Below are 23,850 nucleotides of genomic sequence, written 5' to 3'. Positions count from 1 at the left end.
CCTCCATACGCGCGTCGCGAAAACGCCCCGTCGAAGTTTTGTCATTGAGTTGTGAATGGTGACTGTAATTCAAATGCACTCCTACAGTACAGAAGGTTCAAACACTGCCCTATGTTTATATCACAAGAAAAATCATGGACAAACCAACTGTGTGGTATCTGCAGTGTAGTGAATCTGGACTACAATAAAAGACTTACTCCCGCCTGGGGGGTCATAAATCCTTGTTACGCAGGGACTACAAAACAAAATGGCCAGTTTAGGCCTCACTCATTGTGTGTGATGTAACTCCCCACTGACCCTCACCTAGACAGCTGATGCATTAGAACCACGCCCCCTTTTTTGATTTACCAAAATATTGGTATCGATTTATGATTAATAAAGTATGTCTGATCTGATATATATATATATATATGTATATATATATATATATAATATGTGTGTGTATGTATGTATGTATGTATATATATATTATATATGTGTATGTGTGTATATATGTGTGTGTGTATTTATACTGTGTATATATATAGATGTGTGTGTATGTCTATATATATATGTATGTGTGTATATACACTGTATGTGTATATACTGTATATATATATGTGTGTGTGTGTATATATGTATATCTATATATAAATGTGTGTATATATATATATTTATATATATATATATACACAGATATATACTGTATTTGTATGTGTATATATTTATATATTTTACACACACGTGTGTGTGTATATATATATTTATATATATATATACACAGATATATACTGTATATGTATGTGTATATATTTATATATTTTACACACGTGTGTGTGTGTGTGTGTGTGTGTGTCTGTATATATATATATGTATGTTTATTTATATATGTGTGTGTTCATATATATGTATATGTATGTAATGTATGTGTGTATGTATATATTAATGTATATATTTATGTGTCTGTGTGTGTATCTATAGCCCGACCCATGAACACATTTTTTTTTAACCATATGCGGCCCCCGGGTCAAAACGTTAGGGGACCCCTGGTATAATGCATCTAAACTGCAATGCATGAAAAAAAATGCTGCTTGTGTAAAATCTTTCCAAGGATTTGTGAACATGTGGTAGAACACACGATGACCTCACTGTCTATCGGCATATTCATCCTGTTGTACAATCTACAGCCTTGCAGTAGTAAAACAAAAAAAAAGGTGAAAATAATAAGATGTCACAAGGGTGTGAGATGTGGAGATGCATGTTGGATGTTGCAGCATTCTCATTCTGTTACGGCAAGAGCCAGTTGACACAAAGTTTGTTGCAGAGTCACAGCCTGTTGCCAAACGCCTTAGTTCAAACAGCAGCTAAAGGAAAAAACATGTTTCCACCGCATCACGGCGCCTGCATGGCTCCTCTGCCTCCTTATCAGCACCGCTTTTCTTACTCCCGCCTTGTCAGGACACTCCAAATAAAATGGTGTCGTTAAAATGAGAAACCAAAGAAGGGTTTTACGATTGTGACCTTTATTTGTGTGCCAAACATCCACAGAGAAACAACACGTTTTAAATGAACTGCACGCTTCAGGAATCATCCAGCGTTCCAGAATTAGTTTCGGCTCTTAAAAGCAGCGTCGCTCGCGGGTCGTTCGGCTAGAAATTGGCGTACGGCCTAAGACTGAAAGTTTCTGCCGTCATGTGACTTCTCATTGGCTAATTTTAAATTGTAGCTAATACAAAGGAACCTCCAAAGTCAAACAACTTGTACATTTGCAAAGGTTAGTCAAGGATTAATTCCAAATATTTGCTTTTTATTTGTCCTTTTTGGAGTTCTGCTTACAAAAGTATATTGCTGAATGACAATTAAACCTGATATATTGACAAACCTGTAATCATTTAAAAAAGGCCACAAGACAGTATGACTTTCTGGTTTGGTAGTTTTGCTTTATAAAAGGTAGTTAATTAACAATGTTAGCATTTTGTCAGTTCGACTTTGAAGGTTCTACTGTACAATTTGTAGTAATTTTTTGGGCCGCAATTCAAATGAGGGATTTTTTTTTAACTGTCATCTTTCCTTATTGCTCACTTTAAAGGCATTCTGATTGAAAGTAAAAAAATACACAAATTAAATGTCACATCACAAACTAATCATCCCCCTTTCCCCCCAAATCAGATTATATGTAAAGGAAAAGAACACTACAATAAATGTATAGTTCTCAATCCAACAGACAGCAGTGGAGTTTTGGTGTACACAGTTGCCAGTGTGAAGTTACAGTACAGCAAGAAGGTGCTACAGTACAAGAAACCCAAAATGAAAGTGTACACTACTGTATAGTCATATATGTTGCTTTTCTGACAAATGTACACCTCAGCTTTGATCCAAACACTAAATAATGCATTGAAAGTAGGATATAGCGTACTGCTGGAATGATCATCCTTAAATGTGACGTTGGCACTTAAAAAACGCCACAACTAATAATTATGACAATACAACAGGAAAGTTCTGCAGATATTATAACGCAAGTCCGATCTGCAGTACAAATGTTCACACAATAAGGTGCTTTGTTGGATTTTTTACATTAAAAAGGCATTTTGCATTGCTTTCAATACAAAGCTTAAACTAATCACTTCTCAATAGTCCTTTTGATTGATTTATGATACATATTTTTGTTTAAAAATAAGTATTTCATGCATTTTCAACACTTGTTTCATTCTTGTAAGAGGATCCATCGATATCATTTGTCTCCCTCCAACGCATACCACGTCAAGTATTTCACAAAAAACGCAGCTCTCTGTAGAAAAGGTTGCGTTAAAAGGTGCCCGCCGTAGAAAAAGTATTTTTGTCGTGACCTCTTAGGAAAGGAAGGTAGAAAAACCCATCATGTGTTCCTCCCACCCCACCCTCCATATTTATAAAACTATGAATTTGCTTTTTGTTTCCTCTGTGAAAGAGGATTAAATCCGCAAGATGGCTGCAATAACAAGTACAGTGGAACCTACCAAAGTCGGAACGCCCCAAAAGTTGCACAATTTGGACATTAATATAAAACACAACATGCTTGAAACCCCCATAGAACTAAAAATAAGACATGGGAAAGCGTCTGGTTATTGCTTACATTCTGTATCTACCCCTATTAGTTCCAGCAATCCCTATAAAACGCCACTAGGTGACCATAACGCTTTGCAAACACATTCCCTATTACAATCTTTCCGGCATCCACAAAAGTTTGCGAAGTTTTACTATATTTTGGTTTGATTTAGTCCCGTTACATTGCGTCTACCTGGGCAAAAACAACACATTTACATTATTTTCTAACAGGGAAAAAAAGTGAATCAGCCATTCATAGAAAAGAGTCTGACTATTATCACATTTGATATACCAAACAAATAACGTACTCCATTTTTCCAGCAATGCCTATAAAACAACACAAGGTGACAGCATCGCTCTGTATTTATTGTCCATGTTACATTCATTCGAACAAGCATCTTTAACTGTGTTTTAGTTCGATTTTGTCTCATTATGTTGTTTGAGTGGGGGGAAAAAACGTTATTCTTTAATGCAAAAAATGTTTTGAAATTAGAAAAATGTGAAGCAGCATGTTGGAAATTGTAACCATAGAACGGCAAATAGGACATAGAAAATATCACCTAATATTTTACCGAGAAGATACTAACATAAGTACACTTAATAATTCCAGCAGTGCCTATAAAACACCACTAGGTGACAGTATTACTATTTGTACTATACAAATTATTGTGTCCCCATCAGGCATCTTCGGAGTGTGAGTAATTTACTTTATTGTAGTTTTTTTTATACATTTGGTCGGTAAACAACTAATTTCTAATGGGAAAAATGTGGTTTGAACTAGAAAGTTTAGCATTTTAACCATAGAACAGAATGTATCCCGAGTTGTTTACATTTTTTTTGTATTTTCTTTTTTATTGTGTAAAATGTTAATCTAACACTGCCTGTACAGTTAATTAAGTATTTTTTTGTTTTAAATTAGAACGACTTTAAACGGTGTGTTCCACTTTGGAGGTTCCACTGTACAAATCTTGTCCTCTGCAGACATTTTGGCGTGATCAAATTGCCAAAAACTAAATATTGAAATCTTCATTCTGTGTACTTTATGCACTGATATTTTATGTACAAAACCAAAAGAAAGCCACCTGTACAAAGAACAATGGTAACATTATTATCCAGTGTTATCTGTGACACCACTTCCCTGTACAGTTTTGGCATCAAGACGTGTTGGAAATAATGCTCCATTTGTACTGGAGAGGGAAAAAGGTTATTTCTTCCTATAGTAGAGTAAATATTCTTTAAGGGACTCCGGTAGCGGCAGAGCCATGATTTGGTCTCTAAACATGTTCGTCTGCTTGAGGATTTCAATATCCCCAACGTCTCTCTCCTCCTTGTCTTCCTCTTCGGCGTCCTTGTTCTCCTCCTCGCCGTGCTCCTCCTCGCTCTCCACCATTTGGGGGATCAGCTGGTTGCCCACGAAGACATAGGTGTTGATGCGGCGCCGCCTGCAGTGCCGCCGCTTGCGCTTCTGGGGGACCCGCTGAACCGCCCCTCTGGCCTGGTCCTCCTCGCCGCCTCCGGCCAGGTCTCTGAGGGTACGGCGGATGTAGATGCGAGAAAGATCCTGCAGGGTGCGCACTGTGACGGGGGCTGGGGACAAAGAGAGACAAGAGCGACCAGGACGGTCTTCTTCAGCGGCAACTTAACTAGGTCAGGAAGAAACTATTGCAAACAGGAAAAGTCTTCCCCGCTCCAAGCCAAAGTCAGACTGATTTAGCTTTCCAAAGATGGACTGAGGCACACTTTTCATTTTATATTTCATATATTTGTGGACAGAGGCTGGAGGAACTCACGCAACTGGACAGTGTCAGGCTTGTCCCCGTCAGCTCTGCTCTGCTGGGCCAGGGGGGCAAAGGACACGGCCAAGATGTTTTTGCTCTCCCATGTGCACTGTCCTGTCCTGGTGATCTGGGTCAGCTGCAAACACGCACATACAGCTCAACCTCCAAAGTACAACACTCTTCTTAAAGAGTATGTACACTAAAAAATTAACATGTTTTCCGGACCATTGGGCGCACCGAATTAAAAGGCGCACTACCGATGAATGCTCTATTTTTGTTCTTTTTTCATATATTTTCCGCACCGGATTATAAGGTGCATACAGGAATACGATTATTTTTTTATTTTTTCTAAATGTAAACACTTCCTTGTGGTCTGCATAACGTGTGATGGTGGTTCTTTGGTCAAAATGTTGCATTGATTATGTTTTACAGATCATCTTCAAGCCGCTTTCAGACAGTCGCTTCAGGATGCGCCGTTTTGTGGGCGGTCTTATTTACGTGGCTCACCTTCGACAGCATCTTCTCCCCGTCATCTTTGTTGTAGCAGTGTAGCGTGCAAGGACGGGGGTGGAAGAAGGGTCAAAAGATGGAGCTAACGGTTTTAATAACGTTCAGACTTTACTGAATTCAATAACGGAGCAGCATCTCCTCATCCTTGGCTTACTAGAGCAACATCAACACCGGAAATGTGTCCCATGAAAAAACATCTGACCGGAATCCTTTAATTACTGAAATTCCTTGGGTGAATAATGTAAACTCACTACACCGGTATTTTTTAGCGCTTTCATGGTGAGTTTACTGACAGATATAAGTAAGAACTTTACACTATATTAAAAATGGCAACATTGGAGGATGAATGTCCCATAACAAGAGAAAAAGAAGAAGTTTATCACCTTCGGAGTCGCCACGGACTACAAAAGGCGGATTCGTGCAAATTGTCAGGACTTTTACAGATCAGCAGGTACCAGAAGGTAAGAAAAGTTGCTTTAGCATAATATTGCAAAACAAAAACGCCAGATATTATGTCTTACCTTATACACACACCATAATAATACTCGTAAGTTAAAGCACAGTACAATACATCATGCTGTGCGGCTTCATAGCTTACCAAAGTTGTACTGTGTGTGTAATGTTCCATATTTTCAATGGAACATATAACATTTTGGTGTTGTTTACTTGAGTCATATTATAGTCTACACCAGGGGTCCCCAAACTTTTTGACCCGAGGGCCGTATTGGGTTAAAAAATATTTGACCAGGGGCCGCGCTATATATATATATATATATATACACATATATATGTATATATACATATATGTGTATATACATGTATATATACATATATATGTGTATATACATGTATATATACACACACATATATATATATACTCATATATATATATACATATACACACATATATATATATATATATATAATCTAAACTGTCTTTTCCTTAAACTGAACAAAAGTCATATGTCCACTGATGTTTAACAACTCTACACTCTGAGTCCAATTTGTTTCCCCAACGATTTTGCATTTTTTCCTTCTCGTGCACTAATTGACTGAAAGATTTCGCACTTGCCGCCTTTGTGGTGCAAGCGTGATGACGTCCCGTTACCGCTGGGAAAATGCATTTTTAGACAATGTGATTTGCTTGAGCGGCTAGGAGACCCAATAACAAGCGGTAGAAAATGGATTGATGGATGGGCGAAAAAGGACAGATTAAAAAAAAAAAAAACCTTTTTTTTTTAACTTGGTACTACCTGCGGGCCGGATTTTGGACGCTGGCAGGCCTAACTTGCCCGCGAGCCGTAAATTGGGGACCACTGGTCTACACATATCTCTTATGTATGACTGGCCTCTACTGGTCACACTTATCATTTCACCATGTACCAAATAAAATAGCTTTGAGGTCGGTAAGCACAACAAGAATTATTCTGTACATTAGGCGCACCAGGTTATAAGGCGCACTGTCGATTTTTGAGAAAATGAAAGGATTTTAAGTGCGCCTTATAGTCCGAAAAATACGGTAATCCACTAAACAATTATTCTTTTGGATTAGTATAAGGAAAACAAGGCGTAATATATGCAGGAATAATCATATTTTGACTAGTAGTTTGTCTAACTTTGTCCCTTCAATGATCTATCTTTTTTATGAGTCTTCTTTTCTCACACAAATTCATATTTTATCATTACATTTTCACAAATGACAACGCTGTTTTCATTAGAGCTTGACCTTATGTAAAATGTAAATTTTCTTCAAGTAACCTTTTCCCCCAATTTTATTTCTCATAAGATAGTAAATAATTAAAATTGTGTCATATTTTAGAAGTCATCCCCAGAATAATAGAATATTTTTTTGTTTTAAATAAAGAAAACTTTTCATACGCATGCTTTTTTTTTTTTTTTGTAAAATTATATTTTTTTGAATAAATCAGATTTTTTTTCTTGGATTATTTACCTTTTTTTTTTGTAGATTTAACTTGCTCTCCTATAGGTTTTTTTGCGAAATTCAATTTCCTTCAAATACATTTTTTCCTACATTCATCTTTCATAATATATTTATGGTAGCGATTCATTTATTTTGCCATTTTTAAAACTTTGTTCTCAGAAATTACTTACATTTCCTTGTTTAAATATTTTTAACTTCTCATACAAATGCATCTTTTTTCAGTAAAATTCTTACCACTATTATTACTATTATCATGCCTGTCTGTGAAATTGAGACATCAAATTATTTGGTTGTTCTAACAGATTGAGTACAGGAAGTGAACAAATATGTAAGAAGAAGAAGAAAAAGATGAACCGTAGGATTAAATAAACTCTGCTTATTCCTACGCCTTTTCGGTCATGTTAAGATGTTAAATTGTAAGTATTTGATGTATTATAGGGATGGGAATCGTGTGATTCGATTCGTTTTGATTTTTCACAATCAATTTTACAAAAGCTCATCTTGGCTGCAAACCTGCTGTAAGTAAGCACGCAGAAGGCCTAAAAAATGCTTTTTAAGAAATACATTCTTAGTAAAAAAAATAAATAAATCGATTTATTAAAAAAAAAATTATCAATTTAGAATCGCAATTTGAATGTGAATCAATTGTTTTCAGCAGTCTTATTGTGCATGTTCAAAATGAATTATTACTATACTAGGGTGTAGCGCGCCGCCACAGCATTCTTATTACCGCCATACCTTGAAAACTTTGGATACGCTGAAGAAGATGGATGGATGAATGGAACAAATTAAAGTCATATAATATATTGTAGCTCCCACAAGAAATCACAAAGTCCGCGCTATTTTTTACTTTTATCAATAATCTTATGATACCAACGGCACAATTCAACTGGTTTTAAAACACTTTAATTTTGTGGGTCCGCGCTTCCCCGGACACACAACAACAATTCCACATTCTCTGCCAATCACCTTTCACGCACCTTGCGACCAAGAAAAAAACTGACTTTAAATCCAAACCACACGAACATTAAACATTAACATTAGCTTGTCTTTATTGTATGGATCTACATATATACATATAGCCTATTATTTGCGCATTATTGACAAGTGATGTACAGAAAACTCGACCACCGAAAAAAGACTTAGATTACCAAAAAAACACACTGCCGAAACCGGATGTAAACAAAGTACATGCCATTGTGACTGCCTGGAACGTTGTCTGCAATGTGCACGTCATGTTTATATACAGTATAGTGCAGCTAGCTAGACCCACAGACAGCCATCTACACAATGTGCAAATATTAAGAGGACAGTGGTGGCTTTTAAGAAGAGAAAGTCCAACCGGAGCAACAGCGCCAAGCAAGTGTGACGTCATGCTCGCTGCAGCTCGCCTCTTTCGTCAGGGACAGGAGGAGTTAACAAGAGTCTCTAAACACGAGTACATTCTACAATAACACCAGAAGAAGGTGCTCCATTGGTTGTTAGTGTTTTTTAATAAATAAAAAAAAGTCATTAAATATTATATTTTAACATACTTATACAGTATATATGTTAAATACTAACTCAGAATAAAATTTGTTTTAAATGTATGTATTAGGGATGTCCAATGACATCGGACTGCTGATATTATCGGCCAATAAATGCTTTAAAATTTACGTAATATCGGAAATTATCGTTATCGGTTTCAAAAAGTTAAATTTATGACTTTTTAAAACGCCGCTGTGTGCACGAACAGAGCACCAATAAACCTTAAAGGTTTTGCATGCCGGCCCAGTCACATAATATCTACAGATTGTCACACTCACGACGAATGCAATTCATACTTGGTCAACAACCATACAGGTCACAATGAGGGTGGCCGTATAAACAACTTTAACACTGTTACAAATATGCGCCACACTGTGAACCCACACCAAACAAGAATGACAAACACATTTCAGGAAAACATCCACACTGTAACACAACATATAAACACAACAAAGCACTAACTCTTCCAGGACGCTATAATATACACACCCTGCTATCCCAACCCCACCCCGCCCACCTCAACCTCCTTATGCTCTCTCAGGGAAAGCATGTCCCAAATTCCAAACTGATTTTTTGAGGCATGTTTAAAAAATAATGCATTTTGTGACTTAAATAATAAATATGGCAGTGCCATGTTGGAATTTTTTTTCCATAACTTGAGTTGATTTATTTTAGTAAAACCTTGTTACATTGTTTAATGCATTCAGCGGGCCATCACAACTACAATAGGCATAATAATGTGTTAGTTCAACGACTGTATATGTATCGGTATTGGCTGATATCGGAATCGGTAATTAAGAGTTGGTCAATGTCAGAATATCTGATATTGGCAAAAAAGCCATTATCGGACATCTGTAGTATGTATACATTTTTTTTAAAATCATTTTTAAAGAAAATCATATCATAGCAAATGATGCAAATTACTGTATGACACCACGGCCATAACAACGCTCACACCGCCGCAGGTATCTTGTTCGTTTATGGGAAATACTGCTTTACCATACCAATACATTGGACTTAATTCTGATACCTTTTTTCTTACACTACTTTTTCTTGTAATATTTCAGATTTTTCTTTTAATTTATGACTGTTTCCTTTGAAAAAATACATACCTCTTTGACATATAAAATGTTTTACTTTTTATTTTTTTCATAAACATAATGACTAATTTCTAATAGTACAATTAATAATTGATTCGCCAATTTTTGGCAATAATTATCTGGGACGGTTTTTGACTTCTGCTATGGACACATTGTTATAAAAAATGTTCTCAATAAAATGAGTACGTTTTTAATATTTTTCCGACTCATCCTCATAAATTTGCCACACACTTACTTTTAATCATAATCCAATCTTTATCTCTCACAATTTTTATAGCATTCCGAAGTGAATCCTTGCATTGTTCGGACTTTCAGCTGTATTCATGAAATATTCTCCTGCAACAGTATTTGTACAATAATACCATTAGACACAAATACTAACGAGGTATGTATTGAAGCATGCAGTGTGTTGATAGGGCAGAAAAGAGAAGCCTGCTAACGTAAGAGGTGTATATTTAAATAGCTATCAAGGTACAATTAAAGTGAACTCGGGCTGCATGCTAATGTTGTATCTTTACAGCGTTGAGGGTAATAATTAGAGGGGCGTACAATATAGCTCCATTAAAACCTTTGTGCCAGATGTCATCTTCTTTAGGCTGCATGGATTTAAATGTTTTAGACTGACTAAATGATAAGTTCCTGCCATCCTCCACCCCTAAATACACCAGAAGACTCTCCTACTGTACCTCAGCCATGCACAGTTTGGTATGAAACATTAATGATTGTGCAGCTTTTAAACGCATGCAAGTGCAGAGCACAGCCTGTACAGGACTCACCTGATCCTCTATAGGCATCACCAGAATTCCGCCGACTTTGAGCAGCACTTTCATGTAATTTTCATGGTCTTTCTGCACCCCCGCCCCGCAGTAAATGCGATCGTACTGGTGGCTGTCTGTGGAGATTTCCAGGCAATTGCCCACCACAAAGACGGGCTCGCAGAATTCAAACCTTTAAAGGGGAGGACAAAGCATCACTGGAAATGCGTGGTGGCTTAGGGGAAAGTAAGTCAACACCACCGTCAAGAGGCCATTATTGAAGTAGAGTTGATTAAAAAAAAAATATTTGGCAGGAAGGTCACTTAATGTCACGCAATGGCTGGTTGGTGATCCTGACTTTTCTTTGTTTTGTGTGAATGTAATTGTGGTTTCATTCTATGTATGCAACAACCTGCCTGGGGACTACAGGCTGAAATTAGCCTTTGGCTAAAACCTGACATATTACATATTTATTCATTAATATTGGCTGTGCATATTTTAAATACAGAATTTCATTTAATTAAACTGCGAATGGGTTCTCTTTGTTCACTTAAAGCAAAGTGTCAAAGTCAAGGCCCGCGGGCCAGATACGGCCCGCTAATTAATTATCTATGGCCCCCAGGGTGATATTTGATTAGTATTAGATCCAGCCCGCAAGCCACAGCCACCTGCTGCTGTTTTGCACGCACCAATACTCCATCAGTGTTGGCGCTAGGAATTTTCAAAATAGGGTCCCGGGGACCCCATCAAGTCATTAAATTGGGCTCCCACAGTAAATTTTTGGGGTCCAACTTTTTTGTAAGCGTTTTAAAAATAAGTTATAAATGTATGCATTGTCCTGTTTGGAAAAAGGTCATAAACGTTACTTAATTCGTTACAAATAAATAAAACAAACTTATTTTTCTGCATATGTAAATGTATTCTGGTATAAACATTCATTCACGTTATTCTGGTCTAAACATTACCGCTGCCTGTGTGGTACTTTGTATAATCCTTCACAAGAAACTCCTCGAATAAAAATTGTTTCAAATTGTGATAATCGTGATCAAATAAGATTGAAAAAAATTATCCGTGATCATCTTTTTTGCCATATCCCCCAGGTCGAGACAAAATAACGGCATGTTTTGTTGCAATAAGCTGGAGTATGTTAAAACTATATGAAGAAGTATTATTGTGGTTTATTTCGTCAGAAAAACTAACGTCGAAATGACAGCAATTGCATGCTTTCAGGCACTGTACAAAGAATGAATGCTCCTGAAGCACGTAAACATGCATGTACATCAGGGATATCAATGCTGGAAAAAATATTTTTCATTTATCAATCAGTTATTTGACTTATTGGTCCAGGTCTACATTTTTATTACCACAAAAGATTGTACACCACCAACATTATTTAACATCTTCTTTTATCAAAACCTGCTTTTTAATTCTTAAAGGGAAACTGCACTTTTTAGTTATTTCTCGCCTGTCGTTCACAATCATTATGGAAGACATGAGAAGGAATGGATTTTTAAAAATGCATTCTAAACATTAAATAAATGTAAATAAAAGTCAGCTTAGCCAATGGGAGCTCCAATATTCCGCCCATAAAATCTGATAGCCATTCAAAAAGCGCCAACAATACTCCATTTACATTTCGTGACTTGAATATTACCCAAGTATTAGTTATATCGTTATTATAAGTGCTACCACAAGCAAACTATTTATAGCGGCGAGCTAATCACTTATGTGGCTCCCTACCTTTACTTCATCAAGTGGTCTGCTGCTTTCTCGCTTCCTTGCTCCATTTAAATTTATTCTAGATCATAAATGTATCTAATCTGGACATGAGACTCTGAGTAGGTATTATGACAAGTTGGGACATTTAGGTTCTGACGAGAACGACATGTAAAGCACTTGTCGCTCCCACACCCTGCTTGTTTGTGACAATAATAGAGGAATATCCTAGCATTCGGCATCCTAATAACAGCTGACGTTGCACAGTAAGTGATGTTTTATTAGGTGTGTTAGCTCTTATAAAGTCTGCAGTGAGCAGAAATCAGTGATGAAGAGAAAAAAAGCCAACGTCTTGATGTGTTTTTGAATTTAATGTGCCGCGTATGCTTCAAATGGTCAAAATATTAAATATTATAAATATGCCCGTACTTACATTACATATATACTTAAATCATGTATATAAAACCCATGTCATATGCCTTTTTAATCAGAATCAGAATCAGAAAAGTTTTTACTGCCATTGTTTGAGAACGGGTTCACAAACTAGGAATTTTACTTGGTGCAATCGTGCAACATAAAAGACATATAACACAGAATAGAATAACATGAGCTGTATTGTTCACGTGTCTGATGGCCGAGGGGAAAAAACTGTTTAAGACCCCACTGTTGGTTTTGTTAGGTCATATTTGCTCTAAACTAAACTAAATTGATGTTAACCCACCTTTTTGTTATGTTTTTTTCAAAATAAGAATCGGTATGAGAACGAATAAACAACCCAATCATTAAGTAGAATCGGAACCGAAAGAATCTGATCAATTCCCATCCCTAGTTGTGTTTCTTCCTTATTTGTGATTATTCCAAGCTGATTACCTGACCCTACCCATGTCATTTTTCATGCATGGCAGCGGGATCTGACGTAAATATGGCAGCCTGTCATAATTAGGACGGTCAGCTGGATGAAAAAAATACCGATAGCCGTATCATTTGTCCTGAAACGAGTCCGGGATGCAGAAAATACCCCTACACACCAGTTAGAATTTGCTAGCATCTCAACATCTAATCACAAACATTCTACTTTGCTTTATTTCATGCTTTGTAAGCTGTTATTTAAGTTTATTTTCCGATTAAAAGTCAATGAATTGTGTTCAGAAGCAGAGAGGCCAATGCTAACGTTAGCCTGTGTTTGCGTACATACTTATCAAAGCTTTCACTTTCTTTGATGAAACTGTCCAATTTGTCTCTGGCGTATTCAACCACATCCTTGTGGAGCTCCACACCGTGGTTCACACCGAATGGACCTGGAGAAAAAACACAACCAACAATCAGTCCCTCTAGCATTTCATCTGCTTTTTTCGTGATTGTTATGGCCTACAAAGTCAGATTTTGTGACTGTGATTTTTTTCATCAGTGTTTCCAGTGATTTTTAACCCCAAAAAGCACCGTATTTCAACAAATAATATATCAAACATTTTTAAGCATTGACAGCAATTTTGTGTGCTTAGGGCCGTTGTCCTGCTGAAAGATGAACCTTCGCCCCAGTCTGAGTCCAACCAAGCTGTCTCTGTACATTGCTGCATTCATCTTTTCCTCTATCCTGACTGGTTGTCCCGGTTCCTGCCACTAAAAACCATCCCCACAGCATGCTGCTGCCACCACCATGCTTTACTGCTGGGATGGTATTGGCCTGGTGATGAGCAGTGCTTGGTTTCCTACGAACATGACACCTGGCATTCACGCCCCTAAGAGTTTAATCTTTTGTTTCATAGGACCAGATAATTTAGTTTCTCATGGTCTGGGATGTCTTTCAGGTGCATTTTGGCCAACTTTTCCGTCTGTCCACTCAACTATACAGGCCTTATGGTGTACTTCTGGAAGGTTCTTCTCTCCACAGATGAATTCTGTAGCTCTGACAGAGTGAACATCACGTTTTTGGTTACCTCCAAGACTAGGACCCTTTTTCCCTGATCACTCAGTTTAGACGGCCAGCCTGCTCCAGGAAATGTCCTGGTGGTTTCAAACTTGCTCATTGGGACCTTTAAGGCCGCAGATATTTTTATGTACCTTTCCCCACATTTGCGCCTCATGACCGTCCTGTCTCGGGGGTCTTTAGACAATTCCTCCGACTTCATTCTTGATTTGTGCTCTGCCATGCACAGTCAAGAGTGGGACTTTATATATAGACACAGGTGTGTGCCTTTCCAAATCATTTACAACAAACAGAATTTACCACAGGTGAACTCCAATTAGGCTGTAGGAACATCTCAAGGATGATCAGTGGGAACAAGATGCACCTTATGCTACAGTGAAAAGGCTGTGACTACTAATGTACATGTGATTTCTTCTTTCTTTTTTTATAAATACAAATTTCACATTGTCATTATTGGGTAATGTGTGTAGAATGTTGAGGTCAAAATGAATGCATTCCATTTTGGAGTAAGGCTGTAAATAAAATAAAATAAAAAGTGAAGCGCTGCTGTGATTACTGTGTGTGTGTGCGTGCGTGTACAGCATATAATGTATGTAGATTCTGTACATATAAATGTACATAACTTTAAAAAATAATTCAATAATTACAAAAAAATAAACTCCCTCTATCAAAATGTAAAAATAGAAATAAAGGCATCAGGTAATATGACAAACAAGATGACATTATTAAAGAAAAAAACACCTAATATTTGTCTTTAGATATATGGATAACGTTAATCTACAGTCTTAAAGAACGAAGCGCTGCGGGAAACCCTGTACATACACACATATATATATATACATACATACATACATACATACATACATACATATATATATATATATATATATATGCATATATATATATACATATATATATATATATTTACATATATATATACACACATATATGTATATACATATATATATACATATACACACAAGCACAGATTTAGACAAATTTGTGAACAATATTTGAGAGGAATAGGTCTTTTGTGTCTATAGTAAAAGTTTTAGATCTTTGAGTTTAACTCATGAAAAACGAGAGCAAAACCAAAAGTTTTGCATTTATATTTTTGTTCAGTATATATATATATATATTAGGGCTGGGCAACGATAAAAAAATTTAATCGAAGTTAATCGCACTAATTCTCCGATTAATCGCGATTAACTGCATTGTATACGCAAAGCCCAATAATGAATTCAAAAGTAGTGTGTAGTGCACCTTTATTGGAATATTCTCCTACAAGAACAAAAGCGCCAAAACATTTGTTGTGCAAACACAATTTAAATCAGTCCTTGTTAAACAGTAGCAGTTAAATAGCATATTTTATGAAAATCAACTCAAAAAATGGAAATACAAACATTTAAGCTTATTGCCACTGCCAGGATATTTAAGTTATCCTGTTTGTTATGGAAAATAAATATAATCTACATACAAATCTCTGAGCCACAATCATAACATCTGAACAGGCAATTTCTGAGGTAACAGCAGAAACATTTTTTTTATCAGCTACTACCTATATTATAGGTAGTGGGCTGTTTTAGGGAATTTTTGATCAAATTATCCGTAGTAGCAATATTAATAATGTTGTGTTTATTCTGCGTAGTGCACTTAAAATAATTATGACCATAAATCTCGGAATTGATATGATGGGAATTTTCCGATTGTTTGCTTGGTGCTTTGATAAACTGAACGCATATACATGGTACTATGTTGTGATGTTATGAGCCAGGGAAAAAAAGAACTACCCTACCCAGCATGCAACAGGAGTGACGAGCATGCGCGGTAGCCCGGTATAGGTTGTGTCGCCATGACAGCATCTTGTATGTTGTGATATGCACGCTCTTAAAGCAAACGTTAAGAACTCAGCAAACACTTCTCGTCTGCATTATTCATGAATGGACAGACAACACATATACTCCGCTGCTTCACAGGCCGCTGGATGTAGCCGGCAAAGTATTCCCATGCTAGCTAGCCGGTCTAGCAAGCACAAGTCATTCAGTCCAAAACGGCCCGATCTATCCACATTCAGAATTGTCTGGCGGTCGTAAGTGATCCCGGAGTGACCACGCTTATGTAAGCCAGCCATGAAATTTGCAGAATTGTCCGGTATTTTTGCCAAATGTTCCATCTTTACCAAGAGCCCCTCGAAGCCGAAGCCCATCCGGGCGACGCCATCTTGTTAAGAAAAGGAGTCAACAAAATAAAAACATGTAAACAACATACGCAAATGTGCGATAAAATAATTGTCGGCGTTAATAGATTGATGAGTTAACTCGTAATTAACGCATTAATTTGCCCACCACTAATATATATATATATATATATATATACACATAAACACACATCTTTATATGTGTGTATATATATATATATATATAGACACACAGATTTAGACAAATTTGTGAACAATATTTGAGAGGAATAGGTATTTTGTGTCCATAGTAAAAGTTTTAGATCTTTGAGTTTAACTCATGAAAAACAAGAGCAAAACCAAGTGTTGCAATCATATTTTTGTTCAGTATATATATATATATATATATATATATATATACATACATATATACACATACACACACATCTTTATATGTGTGTATGTATTGATATATGTATATTTGTACGTCTATTTCTTTTTGTGGATTGCAATTGGTGTTCCCAATGTTAAACACCCCTGCCTGTAATAAATAAAGTTAAAAAAACATTATGAGAATAAACATTCAAGACATAGTGAGAATTTACGAGAACAAAGTTGAACTTTGAATTCCAAATATTTTCCTTGATGTTAAGAATACATTATTGTCATATTGTGAAATGTTTTCAATGTATTGAGTTCATTAAAATTATTATTTTTGACTTTATTCTTATTCAACTTATTTTTATAAACTTATTCCTCATAACCTTTTTCCCCACATTTGGGGAATAATGAGTGTCATAACACAACCATTCTCACAATTGTACAACTTCTCCCTTTTACTAACATAGTAAGTTATTTTCCCAGTGCACATTAGATAAGATATATGCTTTCCCCTGTAATTGTACTACTTCTTTTCAAACAACGAAGGGCTTATATTGTTTCTAAATCCCCATTGAACTAATTAGATTGCTGTTATAGTCCCAACTATTAGTAGCGTGCCACTAGCTAAAGGGTCCATGCTTACCAATGATGAGACCCACCATGGTGCTCAGGTAGCCCGTCCCACTGCCCAGGTTGAGGAAAGAAAGTCCCGGCTGCAGCTTGAGGGCCTCCATCACTTCAGAGTAAATACATGGAGCTGACAGGTGGATGTTGCCATGTTTCCACGCTAAGTCTTTGTAGGCGCTGTCCCGATATCCGTCAAGATAGTAGTCGCCACGGTCTATGGCCCGGAATGCCTGCTCCACTCTATCTGTGCGAATATACTGCGCTTCTTTCAGGTTATCGATGAGGTCGTCGTTGTCTTCCCCTGCGCTCACTGCTCCCCCCATGCCGAATGACCAATAAAAAAAAACAAAAAAATAAAAAAGGACCAGAAAATTAAAAGTGTTGGATATGTCTTCAGTGAGGCATTGGAGTTGTTGGCTGAAATAGCGCCTCTGGTGTCAACTCACAAGACTGTCATCTCCAGGACGAAAGTGACCTGAGAAAGATTAGAGAAACATGTTTTGTTTATTATTTAACCAGGAAACAATCCCATTGAGATTAAAAACCTTTTTCAAGGGACTCCTGGCCAAGAGGCAGCAAATTTACACATAAAATTACATTCACATTACACATTAAAATGACAGAATGAACAAGTAAAACCGTTACAGATAACTGAGGCTCCTTCAAATGCTCTCAGTTTAGATTAAAAAGCATTTAAGTAGGGCTGGGCGATATGGCCTTTTTTTAATATCTGCATATTTTTAGGCCATATCGCGATACACGATATATATCTCGATAGTTTGCCTTAGCTTTGAATTAACACTTGATGCATATAATGACAGCAGTATAATGTTTCAATGTGTCTATATTAAAACATTCTTGTTTATACTGCATTAATATATGCTCATTTTAAACTTTCATGCAGAGAGCGAAATCACAAATAAGTCAATTGACCAAAACTGTATTTATTAAACAGTTATTAAGCAGTGGCACAAACATTCATGTCACTTCCAAAACAGAAAGTGCAAGATTGTCGAAGACATTTTAAAAAAACCTATTAGTGCACTTTTGTGCATGATGTCACTAAGATGACATATCAAAACGACACTATATTAAAGCGCACTTTGTGTTCAGAACACCATTAAAATAGTTTCAAACAAATAAAGTGCACTTTTGTGTATGATGTCACATAAGATATTTCAATAACCGTCAAATAAAAATGAGCTGCCTAATAGTAAATTAAATGGTGTATGTCTTTCGCTATGTGGTAGGGTACTGCTGACATTATCTTTTTGTGTTATTGTCTATTTTTTTCATACGTTGTTGATCTGGAAATGTTTGCCTCTGCATTTTTATAGTGTGGGCGTGTGGTACCGAATGGAGATGTTGACATGCGGAGTAAACACTCTTCATTCTCTTGCAGGTGACTTTTCAAATGATGCTACATATTAGCAGTAATGCTACTTTATTAGCAACGCTTTTTCCCCACACTTAAAGGGGAACATTATCGCCAGACCTATGTAAGCGTCAATATATACCTTGATGTTGCAGAAAAAAGACCACATGTTTTTTTATCCGATTTCCGAACTCTAAAAGGGTGAATTTGGCGATTTAAACACCTTTCAATTGTTCGCTGTCGGAGCGATGACCTTTCACCCGTGATGTTACAATGGAAAGCAATCCGCCATTTTTTAAAACACATTACACACACAAGTCAAATCAGCTGTTATTTTCCGTTTTTTCGACTGTTTTCCGTACCTTGGAGACATGCCTCGTCGGTGTGTTGTCGGAGGGTGTAACAACACGATCAGGGACGGATTCAAGTTGACTTAGGTGGAGTGTGCATGGATTAGCACGGCATGCTAACCGATGCTAACATGCTATTTAGGCTAGCTGTATTTACATATTGCATCGTTATGCCTCATTTGTAGCTATATTTGCATCCAGCCTTTCCCTCCACCCACATTTAATGCCAAACAAACACATACCAATCGACGGATTCAAGTTGCACCAGTGTCAAAAGATGTGAAAGTCCCTCGTTTGTTCTGCACATTTTACCGACGATAGCGATGCTACGACAGAGATGCTACGACAGAGATGTGTGGATATCCTGCGACACTCAAAGCAGATGCATTTCCAACGATAAAGTCAGCGAAATCACAAAGGTGAGTTTTGTTGATGTTATTGACTTATGTGCTAATCAGACATATTTGGTCACGGCATGACTGCCAGCTAATCGATGCTAACATGCTATTTAGGCTAGCTGTATGTACATTTGTAGCTATATTTGCATCCAGCCTTTCCCTCCACCCACATTTAATGCCAAACAAACACTTACCATGAAAAAGGACACTGCGTGGAGCGGGGACCGGAGTACCTACAGAGAGCGAAGTACCACTTCAACAGGGAAGTGCAGAAAGCTAAATCTGTGTGCTCTAACTGTCTACAGAAACAGTTCCGCTCCAATGACTCTGCAGCCATGTGGAGAGGATTAAGGGCCCTTACGAACTATAAGCCCAAAGCCCCCCAGGCCCTGAATGACCGAACTCTCGCTCAGGACCTCAACACACATTACTGTTGTCACGAACGGCCTTCAGCTCATCAAAGCTCTACTCCCCCCACCATAACCCCACCCACCAACTCCAGCACTACATTAAAGGACTTAAAGGACTCCAAGGTCATTAAAGGACTCCAAGAACATCACAAAAGGCCCTCTCCATCCGAGAGGAGGATGTACGCCGGCAGTTGTTGAAGCTGAACATGTCCCCCCCTCCACCTTGAGACACTGTGCGGATCAGCTAGCTCCTGTCTTCACTGACATTTTTAATACCTCTCTGGAGCTATGCCACGTGCCGTCCTGTTTCAAGACCTCCACCATCATCCCTGTCCCCAAGAAAGCTCGGATCACAGGACTTAATGACTACAGACCGGTGGCGCTGACGTCTGAGGTCATTAAGTCCTTTGAGCGCTTGGTCCTGCCCCACTTCAAGGACATCACCGCCCCCCTCCTGGACCCACTGCAGTTCGCCTACAGAGCCAACAGGTCTGTGGATGATGCAGTGAACCTGGCCCTCCACTTCATCCTGTAGCATCTGGACTCCCCAGGAACCTACACGAGGATCCTGTTTGTGGACTTCAGCTCTGCCTTCAACACCATCCTCTCTGGACTGCTACGAGACAAGCTCTACCAGCTCAGCGTGCCCGACTCCCTCTGCAGGTGGATCAATGACTTCCTGACGGACAGAAGACAGCACGTGCGGCTGGGGAAGATCGTCCCGGAGAGTCAAACTACGAACACTGGTACTCCTCAGGGCTGTGTACTTTCCCCCTGGCTCTTCTCCCTGTAAACAAACTGCTGCACCTCCAGTCACCAGTCGGTGAAGCTGCTCAAGTTTGCGGACGACACTACTCTTATAGGGCTCATCTCGGATGGCGACGAGTCTGCCTACAGGAGAGAGGTGGACCGGCTGGCGTCCTGGTGCAGCCTCAACAACCTGGAGCTGAACGCCCAGAAAACATTGGAGATGATCATGGAGTTCAGGAAAGTCACAGCCCCACCATCCCCCCTCACCCTGATTGACTCTTCCACCCCTGTCTCCATTGTGGACTCCTGGGCACCACCATCACCCAGAACCTCAAGTGGGAGCCGTCCATCAGCTCCCTCATCAAGAAGGCCCAGCAGAGGATGTACTTCCTGCGGCAACTGAAAAAACTGAAAGTGCCGACTGAGATGCTGGTGCAGTTCTACTCAGCCATCACCGAGTCCATCCTCACCTCCTCCATCACCATGTGGTTCCCTGGCGCCACAGTCCGGGACAAGCATCGATTGCAGTGCAAGGTACGTGCTGCTGAGAAGGTGATTGGCTGCAAACTTCCCCCCCTCCAGGACTTGTTCTCCTCCAGGACCGGGAGGCGTGTGGGTCGGATCACAATTGACTCTTCTCACCCTGGACACAAAATATTCTCCCCTCTTCCCTCAGGCAGGAGACTACGGTCCATCCAGACCCACACCTCCCGCCATCTAAACAGTTTTTCCCCTCGGCCATCAGACACGTGAACAATAACAGGATCCGATAGCTCAGTTACAGCTCATGTTATTCTATTCTGTGTTATATGTCTTTTATGTTGCACGATTGCGCCAAGTAAAATTCCTGGTTTGTAAACCCGTTCTCAAACAATGGCAATAAAAACTTTTCTGATTCTGATCGCCGAATAGCTTCAATAGCTATTCGCTCAATAGCTTCAGTTTCTTCTTCAATTTTGTTTTCGCTATCTGCCTCTACACTCCAACCATCCGTTTCAATACATGCGTAATCTGTTGAATCGCTTAAGCCGCTGAAATCCGAGTCTGAATCCGAGCTAATGTCGCTATATCTTTCTTTTCTATCCGCCATGTTTGTTTGTATTGGCATCACTATGTGACATCACAGGAAAATGGACGGGTGGATTTACAGATAGCAAAAATCAGGCACTATAAAGCCTTTTTTCGGGATACTCCATGATGATTATTATTATGAAAAAACTTCGAAAAGTAAAATAAGCCACTGGGAACTGATTTTTATTGGTTTTAACCCTTCTGAAATTGCGATAATGTTCCCCTTTAACATACTACGGTTGTCTGTTCGACATATTCCCACTTGAAGTCAAACCACCGCCGAACGATGGACCCCCTGCTGTTTTTCTTTAATATTAATTCTTACTTGATTTATTACCAGATTCACACTTTCTTTCGCTTGTATTACCACTCGCACGGCTCCGCTAGCATCACAGCTAATGTTACCCATGCTGCTACCTCTCGGCTTCACGAGGGCGTACACATATGTGACGTATGACGTGACAGTATGTGACGTGTGTAAGAAGGTGCGCTTGCTGTCTTTGAGGAGACACAAGAACGAGTGGGAAGAGAATGCAGTGTAATGCCAGCAGCTAAAAGCAACTGCCTGAGAACGTAGACAAACCCGCGATATATATGGTATATTGATATATCGCCCAGCCCTACATTTAAGGATAAAAAAGTCCAGTCTCTTACTAACATGTTCCAAGCACAAGGAGCTGCATAGACAAAAGCTTGTTTCCCTTGCTCAGTGCGAGCAAAAGGAACAGAGCAACAGATGATCGTTGGATCTCAGTGCAGAAGAGTTTGTACTTATCTGTGTAATCAATGTACAAATGTAATTGGGCAACGGTCCCAGAAGAGCCTTGTAAATAAATGTGTACCAATGAGACTCCTAGTGCAGTGGTTCTCAACCTTTTTTCAGTCATGTACCCCCTGGGAACATGTTTTTAATTCAAGTACCCCCTAATCTGAGCAAAACATTTTTGGTTGAAAAAAAGAGATCAAGAAGTAAAATACAGCACTATGTCATCAGTTTCTGATTTATTAAACTGTATAACAGTGCAAAATATTGCTCATTTGTAGTGGTCTTTCTTAAACTATTTGGAAAAAAAGATATAAAACTAAACAAGTGATTCAATTATAAATACAGATTTCTTCACATAGAAGTAATCAACTTAAAAGTGCCCTCTTTGGGGATTGTAATAGAGATCCATCTGCATTCATGAACTTAATTCTAAACGTTTCTTCACAAAAAAAGAAATCTTTAACATCAATATGTATGAAACATGTCCACAAAAAATCTAGCTGTCAACACTGAATATTGCATTGTTGCATTTCATTTCACAGTTTCTAAATTTACATTCATATTTTGTTGAAGTAGTATTCAATAAATATATTTATAAAGGATTTTTGAAATGTTGCTATTTTTAGAATTTTTAAAAAAATATCTCACGTATCCCTTGGCATACCTTCAATAGGGAGCGGGGGTCGTGGGGGTGTATATTGTAGCCCGGAAGAGTAAGGGCTGCATGGAATTCTGGATATTTGTTCTGTTGTGTTAAGGTGCGGATGTTCTCCCAAAATGTGTTTGTCATTCTTGTTTGGTGTGGGTTCACAGTGGGGCACATATTTTTAACAGTGTTAAATTTTTTTCTACGGCCCCCCTCAGTGTGACCGGTATGGTTGTTGATCAACTATGTCTCACTGCGTCTACAGAAGCCACATACAACATGTGGCTGGGCTGGCACACTGTTTGTACAGGTTGTAGAGTACGCTGAAGGCAGTGCCTCCACGGTGTATCTTTAATATTGTTGTTTGGGTGAAATTCGGGAGAATGATTACCCCTGGAGGGGCACTGAAAATTGGGAGTCTCCCGGAAAAACGAGGGTATACAAGTATGACGCTGTAAAGCGCCGTTCATATAAAACTTGCGGGCCGCACAAACATTAAATTTTCATATTAAGGTGCCGGCCGCAAAATAACGTCTCGTGGGCCGCAATTGGCCTGCGGGCCGTGTGTTTGAGACCACTGGC

General features: G+C 38.4%; 1 protein-coding gene across 1 annotated transcript in view; it reads right to left on the bottom strand.

The window, feature by feature from the left end:
• Positions 1–1,485: 1,485 nt before the first annotated feature.
• The window catches only part of pcmtd1 (protein-L-isoaspartate (D-aspartate) O-methyltransferase domain containing 1), a 36,014-nt gene continuing 13,649 nt past the window's right edge, over positions 1,486–23,850 (bottom strand). The window contains exons 2-6 of the mRNA XM_061920482.1: positions 17,519–17,977; positions 13,587–13,689; positions 10,697–10,868; positions 4,854–4,977; positions 1,486–4,650 (exon numbers count right to left, since the gene is read on the bottom strand). Of these exons, the coding sequence (XP_061776466.1) occupies positions 4,268–4,650; positions 4,854–4,977; positions 10,697–10,868; positions 13,587–13,689; positions 17,519–17,825 (1,089 nt within the window). The 5' untranslated portion in view covers positions 17,826–17,977 and the 3' untranslated portion in view covers positions 1,486–4,267. The remainder of the gene's footprint in view (positions 4,651–4,853; positions 4,978–10,696; positions 10,869–13,586; positions 13,690–17,518; positions 17,978–23,850) is intronic.

The sequence above is a fragment of the Nerophis ophidion genome, linkage group LG14 (assembly GCF_033978795.1).
Source record: "Nerophis ophidion isolate RoL-2023_Sa linkage group LG14, RoL_Noph_v1.0, whole genome shotgun sequence".
In the NCBI taxonomy this organism is placed as follows: Eukaryota; Metazoa; Chordata; class Actinopteri; order Syngnathiformes; family Syngnathidae; genus Nerophis; species Nerophis ophidion.
This window is presented reverse-complemented; position numbering and strand designations above follow the sequence as displayed.